Here is a 20991-nt window from a genome sequence, read left to right on the forward strand (position 1 = left end):
TGCTCTAAATGACTCATTCTAGTAATGGCAACGACTAGAATTCATTCACTCAGTTTGAATTCCTCTTATCATGTTATGATCTTCCTTATGTTCCTCTTTCAAAAAGACTAACGGCTATAAAATGAATCTGATCCCTCACTCGATGCCTATGTGGTTAATGAGAATAACAGTTTCAGAAGTAACCTATGCACCACTTCCTCTATATTCACTAAACTTTTTGGCACTGGTTCTCAGACTTCTGCTCCAGCCAAAGCCATGCATTATCCTAATGTCTGTGTTTATGTGGATGATTTATTTAATAGCCTAGCCTCATAACTCCCTGACTTTATTTAGTCCAATGACTAGTCCCTCCACTCCATAAAAACCAACCACTCCCATAGGCACATCATGGTATGGTTGGTACCTAATACAGCACTCAATAAATGAATGAATGAATGAAATTCATTCCAATGAGAAGGAACTTAAATTTTGTTCAACTGATTTGAACAGGTACTGAGTACTCTGCTACCATAAGTAACAACTAGTTTGTGGACAGTGAGAATCATATATAAAAGTAATAGAAGACTCCATCTATGACTGCTCCCTATAAAAGGTACTATTAGCTATACTTACAGGTCTAGGAAGCGCCAGGTTTGCTCCATACCAATGATAAAGTGCTCTCCACACAGGTTCTGGGACCATTTCATAATCTCTTCCATGGATCAGCTGTGGGGTTCGTTTTAATCGTCCTCCTTCTAGTGTTAATGATGTAGCCTTAGAAGAATGAAATGTTCATTTTTAATATTGCAATGTTGATTTTTATTAATATTAAATGTTGATTTTTAATATTATAGTCTCATGTTTTAACAAAATCTAGACACAGAAGAACACATATGTCACTACTCAGTTTCATGTTACTGGAAAAAACTGAATTTCCTAAAAGATTTTTATTTTTAACTTTCAAAATAAATTAAAAATGGAACTTACCTGAAAGGCAAATCATTTGAAAAAAAATCATTGGAGCATTCGGAAATAATAAGACTGGTTTTCACAGATTTCCTTCAGACAGTAAAAATATTATTTTGGGAAAAAAATCCATATACTTGTGAAACTACTTTTTCACAGTAGTTATTCTAAGAACAACAACATTTCCAAGGGTCACTACGCTGCTTCTATACAAATACTAAATCAGAATATTCTCACAGAAATGTACTGTGCAAAGAGATTTCCATCCACAACAGGTTAATTAAACGAACCACTAACATTCTGCTATGCTCCAAAACCTCTAGAATGAAATTTATTAGCAACCTGAGAGAGAGTGATTTAAAGTAGATGTCAAATTACTTACCTTTACTGGTTCTTGAGTTACTAGTGGCTGGTTATCAATAGCCCCTGGTTTCTGAGGATTGAGATGCAACAAAATATTCCCATTGGCTCCCAGCAAACACTGGTTGTTATTGTCAGAAGTGTTATGTTGTCGAGCAAAACACATATCTGCCCCTGGGGTGGCAGAATACAGAAACCCTGTAAGGAAAAGGAGGATGGAATCTCTTTATTTTTAGTTATTGTACATAAATCGGCTTGAGGATATGAACTTAATGTATTAGGTCAATGTTATTCTTCTGTTGGCATGTCAGTACAGTAGATTTTGATAAATCTATAGAAGACAAAAAGTACAGATATATTCTTTTCTGGACAACACTTAGCATAACACTAGGTAGAATAAAAGCTTTAAAAATTATTACCAAATGAACTTTGGCCAGCCTCCTAGAATATCTGTCAATTCACAACAAGAATTATATATCCTCTGATAGGAAAGGAAGAAGTATGGCAAGTAGCTGGGCTCTCACAGTCTCCCATAATTCTTCTCTTCTACAGTTCTTGGTAGGTAAGGGTGTTAAGAAGTCTCTAAACCAAAGAGAAAGAACTAAAACAAGAACTTCAACAGAAGAGTGATGGGAGGGAAGAAACTGTTCCCTAATAGATCTTTGAAAGAAAGGTATGAAGTTACAACAGAAAAATACACACAGAAAAAAGACTAACGATGACTTAAGAGTTTTTTAGATATTTTAAGGTATTTCAATTCTCAACTACATGTTAATATTAGGTAAACATTCTGGCCATCAATCACTCTGAACCTTCTATCTGTGACACTGCTTAGCCTGTAGATAACATCGGGTTAAGAAAAAAATCTTGGTGTTAAAGCCAATCAGAGAGAGCACTCCTAGGTCTGCTAAGTGATCTTTGTAATATCAGATGGGGAGAGAGAAGCAGTAAATTCTACAAAGAGCTTTCTAGAGAAAATGCTAGCTCGGTCCAAGTTGCCTACTCCCTCCACAGAAAAGGAGAAAAGATCTCAAAGATAAAATAACAGAGTAAGACTGAGTTCTGCTACTATATCAGCAGAATGATAAGGATCAAACTCAATTCACTTGGGCCACAAAAACACCAAACCATCTTCCATATAAGTTTAGAACCACTAAGTTTTAGGTATGTACCAAAGACCGAAGGGATTGTGAGAAGCATTATGAATTCTCTCTTAATATTGTAACAAACTAATCCCCAAATTCTGGCCTGACATGTCTGTAGAATCTGATAAGGGGGTGCATTTAACCCAATGAAGGTATGATTATGGTTTTAGAGAGTCCCGAAGATAGAAATTTAGATTTTTTTCAAAAACTGAATTCCCAAATCTAAATTTATTGACAAAATAATTTAATAGCAATATGGAGAGATGTGGCTTAATCAGTGAAAATATTTTCAAGAATCTTACAATTGACCCTTTCATTCAAAACTTTTTTCTGTGACTGGAAGCCTGATGCCCAATTTCCTACCAAGCCCACTCTGACAAAGTATACTCCTTTAAGAACTGACCCTGACTAAACCTTGTGGGAAGAAAGTCATACTTACCACTGCCAGCAGTTTCCGAGGCCTCAGATGCAGTAGAAACATTGTCTGAAAATTTCTCTTCTGTGGTGTTCGCATAACTGAGGCTGCCTCCTCCGATTCTATCTTCACTCTGCTCTGTAGAGTGCAGTGCTGTTCCGAATGAATATTTTCCTCCGTTCAGAACAGATGATGGCTCAATTACAACAGGGCTGGCATCCTAAAAATCATGAAGTCAGTGATAAAGAGGTAGAATTTAATAATCTGACGACCATGCAGCCTTCAAAAATTAATCACCAAATGATCCATGGTTTCTAAATCCTCCTGTAGTTGGCTACAGCCATTTAAAAACATTTTAACGTAGAACTAAATTTTAATTTCTTCAAAGGGGAAGAGTGTTTTTAAATAAAATTGGTAAGGTAGACTGGGAACAGACTGTAAAGGACTCTGTGCCGTATAAAGTAATTTAGACTTTGTTGTTGTTAGATGCCGTTGAGTCGGCTCCGACTCCTGGCAACCCTATGACTAAGGGATGTCCACCATGTCCCGTCCTCAACAGCCCTGCTCAGCTCCTGCGGTCTCACGCCTGGCGCTCCTTTTGTGGAGTCTGTCCACTCCATATTTGGTCTTCCTCTTTTCCTGTTGCCAGACTTTATTCTGTTGAAAACTGGAAATCATGGAAAGCTTTTTGTGATATTAAAAACTTAAATAATATTTATTCTTATGATTAAAGATTTCACTGTCACTGTAGAAAATAAAAAAATGTGAAGAAATCTATCATAAGTACTCAGATACCATCATTTAGCATTAATTATAGCTGACATTTTGAAGTGTTTCCTTTACTTCTTGTGACTGAAAACATATACGTAAATGTAAAAAATAAGTAGCATGCAGTATGTAGTTAGAATTAAGGGCAGGGCTCTGCCTTATCAGCTATTATGACCTTTCACAATACGTAAACTTTTAAGCCTGTTTCTTCATGGGTAAAATTAAGATAATATTAGTATCTACCTCAGAGGTATTGTGATGATTACATGAGTGACACATGTAAGAGTGCCCGGAATTTAGAAAATGTAAACTATCATTTTGGTTGTTGTTAAACAGATGTCACATTTTAAACATAGCATATTGCTTCTTTTTCTTTCACTTAACATTATATTGACAGGGTTTTTCTATGAAAGAATTTTAAAACAGGGGACTAGCATAATCCAATTTTTAAAAATAACTCTAGTGTTTAGAAAGGACTGGAGGGAGAACAAAAGTTAGAAGACTCCTATAATAATTCAGGCAAGAGATGATGAGGTACTAAACCATAAAGTTAGATCCAGAAATAAGGAGATGGAGAGAAGAGCATGCATTTAGGAGATGTATGAGGTGAAGGAAAAAAAAAAGACAACTGTGTATGAAAGAGGGGCAAAGACAATTCCCAGGTAGAACATGAGGCGGTGACATGACTGGACAGAAATGATACCTTTGTGAGACAAGATATATGGGTGAATGGAATAGATTTGGAAATGAGTGTTTTGAGGTATTCTGGTTTGAGATACCTGGACATTTGAATCCAGCGCTCAGGACAGAGAGAGAGGCTGGATACAAAAATTTGAGGTTCCATTGACTTTCTGAAGCACAAGAAAATGGTATATGTAGAGTAAGGAGAGAACAATATTTACAGAATAGGTAGTGGAAGAATCTGGGAAGGATGATGAATCTAATTGATCAGAGACAGACCAGGAGATTATAGGGTACCAGAAGCAGAGAATGCTAACACAGAACTATTTTATAATAAGTTTAGTGGGGGAAAAAACAGAGATAAGACTCAAGGGGAAGCAGCAGGGAAGGTGCCAGGAGAATGTGTATCTGTGTTTTGAAAAGATCAGGATATTTGTAACAAGAAGGTGAAGACAAAGACTAAAGAGACTAACCAGTGAAATAAGATTGCATAGGAATCTGACAAGATAAGACAATAGCAAGGGTAAAAGAATTCAGGTGGCATTCAACAAACACTGACATGAATTTTAGTAGAGAAAACTGATCAATGGATGTGGGTCTTGAAGGCGCTGCTTATAAATAACTGAAACCCAAGAAAAACATCAAATTTAAAATACAAACTCCAGGTCACAGTATAGCAATAGCATAGTGGATGCTTTAGTTTCTTTTAATGCAATTATAGCATCCCTAATTTTAGCCAAAATAGGGAGACATTGTATCAACATTTTACTAGATGCTTTCTTCTCTTTGATCTGTAAAACAAGTAAATACTATCAATATGTAGATCCTTCAGAAGCCAGCTCTGAAAAAACTCCAGTGCCTTTAATCAAAAGAGTGGCAAAAAGAATGAGAAAAAAATGTAGGTTTCTTTCTACATACCAACTAACTCTATTAGATTAAAATTTTTTAAATAGCAAGACAGCCTTATTGTTAAAATTTCAAATAATTCAAACGTATATAAATTCGCATTCTTTATTACAGATCCAAATGTTATCATCTTCTGTCAATTATTAACTTTCTCAAAGTATGGGAAAGGTACCAGATTATTTGGGGCATAAAATAACCTAGTTCACAGTGAAAAAGCTATTCACTATTCAATTTTCTTTCAATCCTCCGATTACTTCAAGAAAAGGGTCACAGTTTGGCATTAATTATGTTAATCTAATACTTGATATGCTAATGTAACATTTGAAAATTTCTGTTTTTAACAGTTTTTTCAGAAGGTAACACTAGCTGAAATTTAATAATATATTTTATTTTCATTGAATTAATTTTTATTTTGATCTTCTATTTCTGGAATGTGACACTGATTTTCTATTTAAGATACCGTGTTTCCCCGAAAATAAGACCTAGCTGGGCCATCAGCTCTAATGCGTCTTTTGGAACAAAATAAGACCAGGTCTTATATTAATTTTTGCTCCAAAAGACACATTAGAGCTGATGGCCCGGCTAGGTCTTATTTTCGGGGAAACACGGTAGTGATATAAAGTTTCCTTTTAAAATACAAGTATTTACATAAAAATGGTAGAATTATTTATATAAACATATTAAGCAAATACTATGGGCATTATATGGCAAAAAATGGTGACCATAGTACATAAAAGACTAAAAACTGGGAATCTACATTAAATATGGATTTGGGGTCATCAGTATATTAAATTGGATTATCCACCAAGGAAGTAAAAATTGTATGGACAATGGAACAATAGAACCAATCTGACCTCTGGCCAAAAGAAGTAGAAATGTAAATTAGGCCTGAGCAGTTTATACTATTAATCACGTATTGGGACTTCAGTCTATAGATTTCATAGCAATTTCTTAGAGATAATATTGATCTTCTCACAGCTTTACTGATAGTGAGCCCATACCAGCAGAAATGGCTTAAATTAATTTAACCTTTTTCTTCAATTATGCTGATTTATTTGATTTGGAATAGAACACAGGCTTTAAAAAAAAAAAAAAAAAAAAAAAAAGCTCTCTATGGGATTCTACTATGGAGCCAGAATCGATAACCATTGCCCTAGTAAGGATTATAATCTCATACTCTTCTTTTCATAATGTGCTCCAAATGATAAGAGTATGTATGGTAACTGATTTCTTATTAACTATTACTTACTCTGGAACTTGTTTTGAGAAAGACTCACATTTTAATGAACTTTTGGGTCATTTGCTTTTTTCCTATAAAGATGGAGTAAGACAGATAGCAAAGCCATTCTGAAAGAACAATTTTCTGAAAAATTAAAGTCTTCTCCCAGGTCACTTTGTTATCCTCCAGGAAATCATTTTATTCTTGTTGTTAAGTGTTCTTGAATTTAAATGATGCCTACATAACTAACATGTGGTTGACAGACAACTCCTTTTTAAGTTTATATTTACTTCTGTATTCCATTTATATTAATTATATTAATTTATACTAGTTTATGTACTATAAATTACTTTTAAAAATTTTGTAGTAATATATTTTGAGGAGGATTAGGTTTCCTTAATCCCACCTGAGCAAACAATTTTCTTCAAGTTTTCCTCTGAGTTTGGCATTTAATAGAATTTCAAGGAGGAATATTTGGAATTGTATTTTAAATAATTGGTTTGGAAATTTTATATGGAGCCTATGTTTCTAAAGAAAATTTACATGAAACCATTCTTATAATATTTCATATTCTGAACAGCTTAGTCCATAGGTTGAATCTATAGCTACCACTGGCAAGAAAACAGGATGTTGAAAATATTACCAGACATTAAATTTGTTAGGTTGAGTTTTACAATAATATAGCAATAGAATGATTGTAATAGCTTACCAGAGGCTGCAATCTTTGCCCCTAGACTGCAGAATGTACCATATGCTTTTAACATGGCACAGTAAATGATGCTTTAGACTTCGAGAATATGGGCTTTTCTTTACTTATTTTCCAATATTCCAAATTATCGTGGTCTGTCTTCTCACTGTCTTTGGCTGGCTTTTCTATTCTAGGCATCTACTGCTCTCAGAGTCCGGCACTGTCTGAAACTATCACCACTACTCAGGTTCTTTCTTCTTCACCCTTTTCCGCCCTTTTTTTCTTGTCATTGCTTCCACTATTCTTGGCTTTCAGTGAAAATGTCAACATTTTCAGTAAACTAATCTTATTACTACTTTCCTTCTATATGTCGGACAAACCGATAATGGTCATATATTGTTGTCATTAGCTCTTCTTGACTGTTATTTCCAGTTGCTCTGGGAAATTTCTTCCCCCTAAACATCAAAGGATCTTCTTTTGTTTTTATTGACTTCTTGGTTTGGAACTATCAGAAACTATCCTAGAAGCTTGTGTTTTCAAGGAAGATAGGTCTCTAGATAGGTCAAGTTTCACCCACGGTAAGAAATTTCCTAACTTTATCTGAGTCAATGATTCCTAAAAGGCCTATATGGCACTTTAATATGAGATAATTCAATTTTGAGAAATTTATGATTCCTTCTGAGTTGTATGAATGGTTAATGATATTCCAAAATAAGGATCAGGATTCACTTGCTTCTCTATCAGTGATGATGCTACTTCTTTTTATGCCTTATACATATGTATACTACAAGTACTAATGATCTTGATCTTAAACAACTAATGGTTATGCAAATGTTGTATTTCATTAGTCTACAATGCTGCTTTTGGAAAAATGGAAAGCAGTGTGGTATAATGGACAAAGTACCAAGGTTGGAATCAAGAGACCTTAGCTCTAGAGATCTAGATCAAGTAATAAAGTAATTACCTTATACAACTTTGGGCAATTAAAACTAAAGGGACCTCAGAGGCTTCCTTTGTAAATTTAGAGAAGAGAGGTGCTTAAAGTGCTTTCTAGCTCTAAAGTTACATATCAGAATAGTAAAGTCTGTGCATGAGTAGCAACAGCTATTTCCTCATAGTTCTCAAACAGGAAGAAAGACATACTACAATGATGATAAACAGAAAATATTTCACCATTTCTCCCCATTTACAGTTTTACAAAAGGAGATTTCACTTAGAAAAACACTTGGCTCATTAAAAAGGAACAGACCAGCAAGATTCCATGAGCAGATCAAGTATTCGAGCTCAAGCTAATCATAGCAAATCTGAAGTAAGCCACTTCTGAGAAAGGACGGTGTATTTTCCCTGCTCCCTTGGTCTCTTTCCATTTAAGCATGCCATTGTCTGAAAGATACAGTCTGGCCACACAGACAATGAATAATTCACATAAGCAAATATTCCATTTTGCGAAGAGAAAACATTAAAGCTAATTGATGTCCTAGGTAGGCAGACTAAGCCCTGAGTAAGATCAAATTACCCAACTTGTTAAGAACACCAATTTTTCTTTAAGCAAGGCATTTGTCAAAATTTCCATGTATACTGGAAAAATAATTTAAACCACTAATTAATTACTACTGCTGCTGCTGCTACAACTACTGCTACTATTACTACTACTACTACCGTTACTTCTTCTAACTTTATACAGGGTGTTTCTACTAAGTGCTTCACATACACAGAGGGTGCCCAAAAAATGTATAAACATTTTAAGAATGGAAAAACAAACTGTATTAAAATTGTAATACTCAATATATACCCATAACAAAAGATGAATACAAGTCATGTGTATACATTTTTTTTGGCAGCCCCGGTATTATTAACTCATTTAATCTTCATAACAACCCTACTGAAATAGGTATTATTATTAATCCTGTTGTTTGTATGAGGAAACTGAATTAGAGAAAGGATAAGTAACTTGTTCGAGGTCATAACGGCAGGTAACAAGACTAGGATTCCAACACAAGGGAATGCAAGCTCACTACTATTATCCCATACTGGTTTCTCATAATATTAGCTAATACCTATTGAGTACTTATTATGTGCCAGACGCTGCTCTAAAACACTTAACATGTATCAACTCCTTTAATTCTCTTAATACCCTATGAGGGAGGTTACTATTATTGCTCTTGTTTTACAGATAGGGAAAATAAGGCCCAGAATATCACTTTTTAAAAAAGTTACTTGCATTCAAAAGGAAGTTATACTCTTTATTTAGTAAAGAACACTTTTCTAATTAATACATATCTTTAGAAAGGACTACTATTATTCCATTTACATTCCCCTTCCCGCTTATTAAATAAGTTGCCATAAGTCTTTCCCTCCATATAAACTGATAACAGACAATAATACAGAATGCCAGAGTGGGGAGAGGAATATGACACGTAAGTGCAGATTTCCCCCTTTACATCTCTCCCTTTCCGCCCTCCCTAATTCTTTGATGCATAGAAGGGTTATGTCAGGCAAGAACTAACTGGGTTCATGTTCTCAGCAGTGCACTTCTGTTCATAAGGATGTGCTGCTAAGAGCAAGACCTCTATTATGTTCCTACAGGAAACAAAAAGTAATACTTCAAACACAAAACTAGGTTATTCTTTGAGTCCTGAGCCAGGAAGACATTAATAACCATTCATTCTACGGCCACACTAAGAATATGTAGACCAAAAGCATTTGAAAACTAGACTGTGACACTTTACCCCAATATTCCCATTTTCTACTTACAATCACCATCAGTATCTACCTACAAGGTCTTTGAAGTAATTTCCCACTTTTACTCCTTCAGTGACATCAGAATCTACCTTTTCCAATTAACATATTTTACATGTGAAAACAAACTACTAAACTCTGCAAAGGGAAAAGAACCAGGCAGAAAAATGAGGTTAAATAGTGCAGTCTACCAATATTCTGATAAATAAACAATGACAGAAAAGAACATACAGGAACAACATGAACAAAATCTTTAGAATTTTGTTAGTGATCATTTGGCAACTGATAATGAGTCTATAGATCAACTGGCTCTCCAAGAATGGAGAAATTTGATTTCTGGAATTACTTTTTTCAGTTTTCCAATTCTGAAAAAAATTCCTTCTAGGTTTTAAATAAGACTGGAATATTCACTAATGACAATTTCTTTTTTAAGTCTATTTGGAACAATGGCAGATTATCATTTAGAAATTGAGTTCTAAAATTAACTTTCTTGGGTAGAAAATTAACACTTTTTACCCAAGGATCTTCACCTTGTTCATGAAAAAGGTGAACAAATGAAGGACATTATAAATGTAGTTGGGACACCATTGTGTCTAAAGTCAGTCCTTCGGTTTGATCCCAGAAGTTCTCTGAGCAAGACATTCAGGTTACCTTTCATCTCTGCCAAAGGTTCCTCGCAGGTAAAATGAGTATAATACCACCTTCCTCACAGGGGCTGTGAGGATTAAATGTGACATGTAAGGCGCATATACAGGCACCTCCCACGCCCAATCAATACACCTTCCTCACGGAGTTGCTGCAGGGAGGAACTCTTTGTGGAACTGTAAGCAACTATCTTATTCACTGCTTTCCCCTTCGAGTCTTTCTCTAGGTTGGAGCATTTTACTATTAGCCAGTAGTCACGCAAAGTCTGATGGAATTGAAAATCCCATGAAAAATGTAGATAAGCAGGAATCATACTCACATATTTGACATAATCTTTCCACTGTTGCCACCACTGCATGGAGATGATAAACCAATTGTGTCCTGGTTGCAGACCATACCTGCTCTCTCGTTCTAACCATCCTCTGTTCATAGAAAAGAAATTCAGTACATCCAGTGGTGTGTGAAACAGATGACCACTAACCCACACATTATCACCAGCAATTTTCACAAACGAAAAACATGAAATATATACTCGGGAGATTGCTACAATTTCAATTAGTGAAACACTGATAAGCCAATTTCAGGAGTCATAACACCAATATCAATCCTTGTTACTGATGTTTTAAAAATAGCTTTATTGAGGAATATTTTACATAGTATACGCTTTACCTGGATTAAGTGTACAACTCAATGATTTTGATATATTTACAGACGTGTGCAACTATCACCACAATCCAATTTTAGAACATTTCAATTAACTCCCGAAAGACACACTGTGCCTATTTTTAGTCAATCTGTGTTACCACCCGTAGACCCAGAAAACCACTAGTCTATTTTCTATCTCTTGTATATTTCCCTTTTCTGAACATTTCATATAAAAAAACGATATAACACATGTTCTTTTACATCAGCCTCTTTTACTTAGCTTGTTTGGAGGTTCATCTATGTTGTAGCAGAGATCGTTAGTTCATGCTTTTTTATTACTAAACAGTATTCCAAAGGTACATATATACCACTTTTGTTTATCCATCTAACATCTGATAATTTGAAACTGGTAAACTGTTTTTGCATTCCCATTAGTAATGTATGAGGGTTTTAGTTTCTCCATATTCTCGCCAACACTTGTTACTGTCTGCCTTTTCTATCATAAATGTTCTAGTGGGTGTGAAATGGTATCACACTGTGATTTTTTTTAAAACACTGCTTTTATTGAGGAGAAATGCATGTAACATAACATTATTTGCACATTTTGAACGTACTAAATGTCATGAATTGTAGGTTTTAAAATGGTTAATTTTATATCATGTAAATTTCTCCCTAACATTTTCATACATTGCAAAGAAGCAGTTACATGTTAAGCAGTTTTTCCCTATTACTCCCTTCTCCCATCCCTTGACTATCTCCAATCTGCTTTCTCTACCTATGGATTTACCTATTCTGGATATTTCATATAAATGGAAGCATACAATATGTGATCGTTTGTGTCTGGTTTCTTTCATTTGTGAGGTTCATCCATGCTGTAACATCAGTACAGCATTCCATTTTATGGCTGAATAAGATTCCATGGTATGTAAGTGTCACATTTTCTTTACTCATTCATCTACCGATGACTGTCTGAGCTGTTTCCACCTTTTAGCTATTTTGAATAGTGCTGCTATGAACATCTATGTACAAGTATTTGAGTTCCTGTTTTCAATTGTTTTGGGTACATATCTAGAAGTGGAACTGCTGAATTATGTAGTAATTCCATGTTGAGGAACTACTAAATTGTTTTTCACAACAGCTACACCATTTTACATTTCTACCAGCAATGTATGAGGGTCCCAATTTCTCCACATCCTCACAAAATCTTTTATCCATTTATTAAAATTATAAACATCCTAGTGCGTGCAAAGTGGAATTTCACTGTGGTTTTGAGTTAAATTTCCTTAATGACTAAAGAGCATTTTTTCATGTTCTTGGTGATCATTTATATATTATCTCTGGAGATATGTGTATTCAATTCCTATGCCCCTTTTTTTTAAAAAAAAGATTTTATTGGGGAAGGGGAACAGGACTTTACTGGGGAACAGTGTGCACCTCCAGGATCATTTTTTTTTCTCCCAAGTCAAATTGTTGTCCTTCCAATCCCAGCCATGGAGGGTGCTGTTCAGCTTCAAGATGTTGTCCTTTCAGTCTTAGTTGTGGAGGGCGCAACTCAGCTCCAGGTCCAGTTGCCGTTGCTAGTTGCAGGGGGCGCAGCCCACCATCCCTTGCGGGAGTCCAACCGGCAACCTTGTGGTTGAGAGGACGTGCTCCAACCAACTGAGCCATCCGGGAGCTCAGCAGCAGCTCAGCTCAAGGTGCCGTGTTCAATTTTTAGTTGCAGGGGGCGCTGCCCACCATCCCTTGCGGGACTCGAGGAATTGAACTGGCAACCTTGTGGTTGGAGAGCCCACTGGCCCATGTGGGAATCGAACCAGCAGCCTTCGGAGTTAGGAGCATGGAGCTCTAACCGCCTGAGCCACCGGGCTGGCCCCAGTATCTTTAGCTTTTGATTAGAGGGCTTAATCTATACATATATTGAAGGTAATTATTGATATGGATTTTTGTCTACCATATTGTTGTTTTCTATTTATCTCAAGTATATTTGTCCCTTTATTCATCCTTTACTTCCTTCTTTTCTAGTATATCATTTTAATTTTTTTTTTTTTTCAAAACTGTACTTTGGGATTATTTTTTCAGTGGTTGTTCTACAGTTACAATATGGATCTTAATGTATTCTACTTGAGATTAGTACTTATTCCAGTAAAATATAGAAACTTTGCTCAACTATAGCTCTACCTCCTACTCTCTCCTTTGTACTATTATTGTCAAACATATTACATTCTTCCATGTTACAAAAATGTGAAAATGAATAAAAGAAAACTAAATAAAAATGGAGTCAGGAAGCCATGAAGGGAGGGCTCTCATGTATATGTCACCCATTGCAGCTTGCTGATCCCAGCAGGAAGAAAGAGAATTTCCTCCTAACCCAGTAACAACAAGCTGCCCACAGCTTGAAGCCAATAAAAAAACCACCATAGCTCTCCCCAATCTCCTCCTTAAACCTAATAAAAGCTGACTTTTCCTTTGTGTCGCTGGACTTGCCTATGGTTCACCATAGTTTGCTTGTGCTGAATTGCAATTCCTCTGCTATTCCTGAATAAATTCATTTTGGCTAGCTAAAGACCTTGTTAGTTCATTTTTAAGGCTGACAAGAACAACACAGTTTTTAAGTTACTATCTTAGGAATTTGTATTTTAAATCAGTAAGAAAAGAAATATAACAAATATATTTAAACTGTCTTTTATTATTAACTATGTAATTATGTTTACTGGTGCTCTATATTTCTTTGCGTGGATTCAAATTACCGTTGGGTGTCACTTCCTTTCAGTCTGAAGAAGTTTTTTTGATATTTATTTTAAGACACGCTTACTAGCAACAGATTCTCTCAGTGTTTATGCAAGAATGTTTTAAACTTACTTCATTTCTAAAGGATAGTTCCGCTGGATAAAGAATTTTGGATTGACAGTTTTTCCCCCTTTCAACACTCTGAATGCCATCCCACTGCCCACTGACTTCTATCATTTCTAAAACAAAGGTATCATACTTGGGTTGCCTTCTATAGGAGGCGTCATTTTTCTCTTTCTGCTTTTAAGATCTTCTCTTTTTTCTGTAGCTTTTGAACAGTTTGACCATGATATGTCTAGTTGTTATCATTGTGTTTACCCTACCATCTCGTTGAGCTTCTTGGGTTAATGATTTTCAACAAATTTTGGAAGGTTCAGCCATTATTATGTCAAGTATATTTTCTGCTCCTTTCTCTCTCTCCTCTCCTTTCCGGGACTTCCATTATGTATAAGTTGGTATACTTGTCTCTGAAGTTTTATTCACTTTTATTTATTCTTTCTCTCTTTTCTTTGTATTTGGAAAATCTCTATTGATCTATATTCTATTTAGTTGGTTGTTTTCTCTCAGCTCAAATCTGTTTCTGAGTACTGTAGTGAATTTTTATTTCACTTAATATACTTTACAACCCTGGAATTTCCATTCATTTTTAAAACTTCTCTTTACTGATATTTTATATTTGAATATTGTCATTATACTTTCCTTTAATTCTTTAAACAAAGCTTCTTTCGGCTCTTTGAAAACATTTATTATACTGCTTTGAAGCATTTGTGTGCTAAGTCCAACATCTGGAGTCACCTCAGAAACAGTCTCTATTAACTAGTTACTTCCCCCAGATATGTGTCACATTTTCCTATTTGGTTGCATGTCTCATAATTTTTAGTTGTTGAAAACTGGACATAATTGATAATATATTTCAGCAACTCTGGATTCTGATGCTCCCTGTGTGTCTTGCCTTGTGACTTACTAGACTGATTCTGTAGACTGTCTCCCAGATGGATGTGTTCATGATTTGCAAAATGCATACAAAGTTCAGCCAGGTTTCAAATTTTTTCTGCCTTTACTATCTGCACATCAAGGCCTCAGCTTTAATCAGGAATGAATAGATAGCTAAGGTACTCTTGGGTTTCTCCTGAGAGTGCATGTAGCCGTGTATATACAAGCAGCCTCCAGACCATTCAGGACATGGGAAAGTTTATTAATACTCATTATGGCTTATCTTCTTCTCTGGATCTCTTTGCTAAAATTTTGACTGGTCTGTAAGTCTGTTGCTTCCCTTAACCAGTACATCAGCCCCCAAGCTAATGATGTTCGCTGATTGTTTGCCACCATGATCTCTATTGTTTTTTTGTTGTTTTTTTCCGATTGTCTTAGGCAGGCATTTATCCCTGCTTTATTCCAAATCAAGTCAGCCATCTCAGGCCTGCCTTAGTAAAACTACCATGCAGACCTGTTGGATGGGAGGGAACTAGAATAGCACCAGGTAAGGTCACTAAAGATTCCCATTATTCTGACCAAATTTAGTGATCTTTCTTGAACAAGTACTTCTGAATTTGTTGAATACCTTTCATCCGTTTCTAGAGTCCTGAAATGGTTTAGTTGGCTGGCAATTTTGTCCACTGTTATATTTTGTCAGGTTGCTTCTTGGGGAGAAGATTTGCTGAGATCTTCACTGAGCCATTGCAAAAAGCATGATACTGATTTTTAAATGAAGTACTGATTCTTTAAGTTAGAGACTAACATTTCTTTCACCTCATTGCATATGTACCAACCTGACACATTCTTTAAACATAATCACAGTCAAAAGAATTTTTAGAAATGAAAATGGGAGGCAAAATAAAACAAAAAAATTCAAAAATCCCAAACGGAATGAACCAATTTGGAATCTCAGATTTAAAATTAAAGTTAATTGAAAAATAAGGAATACAAAAGGCAGATTATTTATTTGTTTTTAATGAAAAAAGTCCACTTCCATGTAATTTTAGGTTTTGTGAATTTGCTTCCTCATTTAGAAAGCGGAAAAACTAATTTCATGCCGTTATTCTGAGATTAGATGAAAGAATGCAAGTGGAAGTATTTTACAAAGAACAAAGTTCTATAAAAACATATCAACATTTTTAATAGGGATGCTACAAGCATTAACAAAATAATTAAGCATATGTAAGTGTACATATGCAATTTAAATGTTAAATAGAATTTGATTTCTAAAGTGATGCAATCCCTTGGTTAAGATGTTACTTAAAAATATTTCAATATGTTTATTGAAATTATTTTGGAGAAATAGTATTACTGTAATGATTACATTAAAATGGGACATAACAATATATTGTTACTTAGTAACAATATATTTCAGGTGTTAGAGATGTCAACTATATAATGAAAAATACACAGACTGAAACTGTCAACTTACCTAATAATTTGTCCTTCCTCTTCTGGAGTAGCTGGCCTTAACCCCAGAACTATGTGACATACCTAGAGAAAAAAGTGGTAAATTATACTTTATTGACTGGTGCCAATGACTAGATTGCATATTTCACATTCTCTGCAGAGCTGTCAACTGATGAATTATCAATGATTCACTTCAATAAATTCTAACTTTAAAGTTCAGCTGTTTGTTTTTTTAAAGCAAACCATTTCAATGGAGGGCAACTGCCAAATCTCTATGTGAGAGAAAAAAGAGAGAAGAGATGAAAACACAAGAGAAAAGAGAGAACCAACCACTTTTCAGAATATTTCATGAATACTATATATTTTAATATATCTCATGCAAAGGGTACTATTTTTTTTTCCTGAAATCTGAAGAGGATACCATAGCACTTGGGGAGGATGATGAAGGGGAGTTGAAGAGGATATACCAGATGAAAGATAAGGATGGCATTTTAATTGGAATAGCTCTAAGAGAAAAATTATTGTCAATAATGCTTTTTATGGCTCATTTCTTCCTCAATTTATTTGCCTTCTCTAAATATCATCACAAAAGACATGACATTTTTCAACATTTTATCATGAAAAATTTCAAAATTATTTCAGAAAAGTTGAAAGAATTTTACACTGGATGTCCTACCCATTACCTATACTCCAAGATTAATATTTTATTATACTTGCATCTATATACTCCTCAATTCATCTGTCAATCCATCTTAGTTTTTGGATGTATGTCAAAGTCAATTATAGACATTAGTAAAGCTCTCTGTAAATACATTAGCATGCCTGCCTAACAAAACTAGTTAAACATCTGTTTATAGAGTTTTATTTACCTTTTGATGTAACATTTACATAACAGAATACACAAATTAGGTTTCTGAGATTCATCCACGAATCAGTAGCTCAATCTATTTTAATGCTGAGAAGTATCCATTGTTTGAATATGCCACTGTTTGTTTTATTCATTCTCATATTGATGGCTATTTGGGTTTTTGATAGCTGTATGTTGTAAGCAAACTTTAAAAAAATGGAAATATATATGCTGAAAAGTGAACAAATCTTAAGTGTCCAGTTCAATGACTTTTCACAAAGTAACCTTCACCCACTCAAGAAATACATTGCTACCTCCCCCAAAGCCCCAATTTTGGGTCCTTCCCAGACACTACAGCACCTCTTTGATGTATCCTGAATTCTGTCACCACGATTGGTGTTGTCTGCTATTGAATTTTATGGTCCAGTGCTTTTCACTCAACATTATGAAAGAGTCATCCATATTATTGTGTGTAGCACTAATATAGTAATTTTCATTGCTGTAAAGTATACCAATGTATGCATGTGCCACAATTTATTTATTTTTTATGTATTTATTTATTGCTGATAGGAATTTGGGTCATTTTTTGTTTTGGGCTATTAAAAATAGTGATTATAAGAACTCTTGGTGCTCAGATATATAAGCTTCTATAGGATATATACATGGGGCAGACTTGCTGGGTCATAGGATATGCTATGTTCACCTTTCATAAATACTGCCAAACCCCAGAGTGGTTGTAACGATTTATATTGGCAATGTGTGAGAGTCCAGTGCTTGTTATCCTCACCAGTACACTTCATATCACTTAAAAATTAACCAGTCTGGTCTGCTGGATGTCTAATAGTATTCCAACTGGGGATTTAATGTGTATTTCCATGACGACTAAAGAGGTTAGCCTTTGTTCATAATACTTATTAGCTATTTGGATATTCTCTTCTGTGAAGCACCTGTTCAAGTTTTTTGCACATTTTATATTGAGGTTCTGCTTTATACTGATTGATTTTTATTCTCTGTATGCTCTAGATACAAGTCTTTGCTGAATATAGGTATCACAAATATCTTCTCCCACTGTGTGTCGTTTTCACTTTCTTAATGGTGTCTCTTGATAACAACAATCCTGAATTTTACTTACGTCCTTTATGGTTAGTGCTTTCTGCGTCCTGTTTAAGAGCACTTTGCCACCACAAAGTCATTAAATTATTCTGCTACATTATTTTCTAGATGCTTTCTTTTTCCTTTTTCACATTTATTAAATTTATAATCCACCTGGAATTAATTTTCTATTTTTTGTATTAAATTAAATTTATTGGGTGACAAAGGTTAGTAAAATTACATAGGTTTCAAGTGTAATTTCTGTAATACATCATCTATATATCATATTGTGTGCTTACCATCCAGAGTCATTTCTCCTTCCATCACCATATGTTTGATCCCCTTTTCCCTCTTCTACCACTCCCTTGGAATTAATTTTTATGTATGGTATAGGAATAATGATGTATTTTTCCCCCATATGGATACCAACTGACCCAGTACCCTTTATTAAAAAGACCACCCGGGGGGTGGGGGGTGGGAGATGAAGGTAAGGGGGATCAAATATATGGTGATGGAAGGAGAACTGACTCTGGGTGATGAACACACAATGGGATTTATAGATGATGTAATACAGAATTGTACACCTGAAATCTATGTAATTTTACTAACAATTGTCACCCCAATAAATTTAATAAAATAAAATTAAAAAAAAAAAAAGACCACCCCTTCGCATCTGCAATATAATGTCTTCTATGTTATGTCAAGTGATCACATATATGTCAGTTTGTTTAAGGACTGTCAATACTGTTCTATTGGTCTATTTGTCTAACTTTATGCAGATATCACATTGTCTTAATACTGTTTTTTATAATAAGTCCTACTATCTGGTAATCAAAGTCCTCTAACACTGTTCTTGAATATTATCTTTGCTATTTTTGTCCCTTCCCATTTTTGCATATTTTAGAATCAGCTTATCAAGTTCTACAAAAACGACAACAATAAACTTTTTGGGACTGTGATTGTGAATGCACCATTCTATTAATCAATTTAAGGGGAATGACATCTTTAAAATATTGAGGCTTCCAATGCATAAATATGGATTATCTCCCTCTGTATTGGTTTTTTATTGCTGCTGTAATAAATTACCACAAATTGAGCATCTTAGAACAACACAAATTTATTATCTTACAGTTCTGTAAGTCAAAAGTCAGACAAAGGCCTCACCAGGCTAAAAATCAAGATGTCAGAAGGGCTGTCTTCCTTTTTGGCGGTCAAAGGAAGGGTATGTTTCCTTGCCTTTTCTAGCTTCTAGAGTTCACTTCATTCCTTTACTGTTGGCCCCTTTTTGTTTCTTTAAAGCTAGTAGTAACTTTGTATCTCTTTAACCCTTTTCCCACCTTCAGCCCTCTCCCTCTGATCCCAGCCGGGAAAGGTTCTCCACTCTTAAGGACTCATGTGACTAGATCGGGCCCATCTGGATAACCAGACTAATCTCGCTGTCTCAGTGTCCTTCACTGGATACATCTTTAAAGTCCTTTTTGCCATATAAGAATATATGTTCACAGGTCCCAAGAATTAGGGCATGGATATTGGGGTCGGGGCATTATTTTGCCTACCCGCTTTAACATGATACATTTTGATAAATGTACAAAACAGAAGACCCGGATAATGTTTAGCATGCTTCCTCTGCAAAATATTGGACACTGACATTATAAAAAAGGATTGAAAATAGGTATTATCACAGGAATGGTTATCTAATTCTATTGATGCTTGCATGTTACTGTTAGGTAACCAAAACACTCAGCCAAGAGTGGGATATAGGCAAATAAAATAAGAGCATAATTCAAGCTTTCATCACTAAACTTATCAGCTAACTACCAATTTTTAAGACAGATAGGAAATAAAACAACTTTGTAAATAGTGTTTACTCATATACTAATTGAACATGTATCTTTAAAAGCATATCTGAATATGGAATAAAGTATATTAATTGCATTTTTAACTTATATTTTCAATTTATGATGGGTTTATTGTGATGTAACCCCACTGCAAGTTGAGGAGCATCTGTAATTATGAGATAAAATAGTTGAGGATATTACTTTAAATGAGATAAAAATAGTTGATCAACTTTCATATTACCAAGCAAGTCATTTGTTTATAGTGATTTGTATTATTTTTGTACACTTTTAGATTTTATAAAGCCATCAACTTAAATTCCTGCTGAAAATTATAACCGATAGTGAAACAACTAATTGATTTGAATGGATATTACAGGCTTATCAGATTGTATATGTTCTCAACATATAATAATTAATCATTAGCTGTCAAGAAGGGACCAATTTTTATTTATTCCAACACAGCCATGTCACAGATAAGTTATTCCTTATTTATAATGAAAGATCATGATAGATATAAAGATATAAAACCTTTGACCTTCACAGGAGTGCTTTTACAAGGAAAGAAAAATAAGGAGAATCTCAAATATCACTATTTAATTAATTTAAATATTTATAAAGGACTATGAAAAACAGGAAACTGTAAATTATTTTTAAAAACTGGAGAAAGATAACTAATTTAAGTAGGAAAACAGTTAAAATCTGGCAAGATCTATGACTTAATGTACACTCCTGGCAGCTTTTCTTTCCTTCTCCCTCAATCTTTCTTGGATCTTCTAAAAAATGGGGAAAAAAATTTAAGAAACAGCCTTGTTGCTAACATAATCAACTAAAGAGATTGCTTACTTTGAAAAATTTACAGTTGTCTACTTATGATCCATCTCCCTGT

At 34.6% G+C, this 20991-nt stretch overlaps 1 protein-coding gene across 2 annotated transcripts in view; it reads right to left on the reverse strand.

Moving 5' to 3' along the window:
* USP32 (ubiquitin specific peptidase 32) overlaps positions 1-20991 on the reverse strand; it is a 166341-nt gene that overhangs the window by 33399 nt on the left and 111951 nt on the right. For both annotated transcript variants that reach the window (XM_019732553.3, XM_019732552.3), the window contains exons 11-15: positions 16351-16412; positions 10831-10933; positions 2890-3085; positions 1328-1503; positions 613-753 (exon numbers count right to left, since the gene is read on the reverse strand). In XM_019732553.3, the coding sequence (XP_019588112.2) occupies positions 613-753; positions 1328-1503; positions 2890-3085; positions 10831-10933; positions 16351-16412 (678 nt within the window). The remainder of the gene's footprint in view (positions 1-612; positions 754-1327; positions 1504-2889; positions 3086-10830; positions 10934-16350; positions 16413-20991) is intronic.

The sequence above is a fragment of the Rhinolophus sinicus genome, chromosome 12 (genome assembly GCF_057876585.1).
Source record: "Rhinolophus sinicus isolate RSI-liver-muscle chromosome 12, RSI-T2T, whole genome shotgun sequence".
NCBI lineage: Eukaryota > Metazoa > Chordata > Mammalia > Chiroptera > Rhinolophidae > Rhinolophus > Rhinolophus sinicus.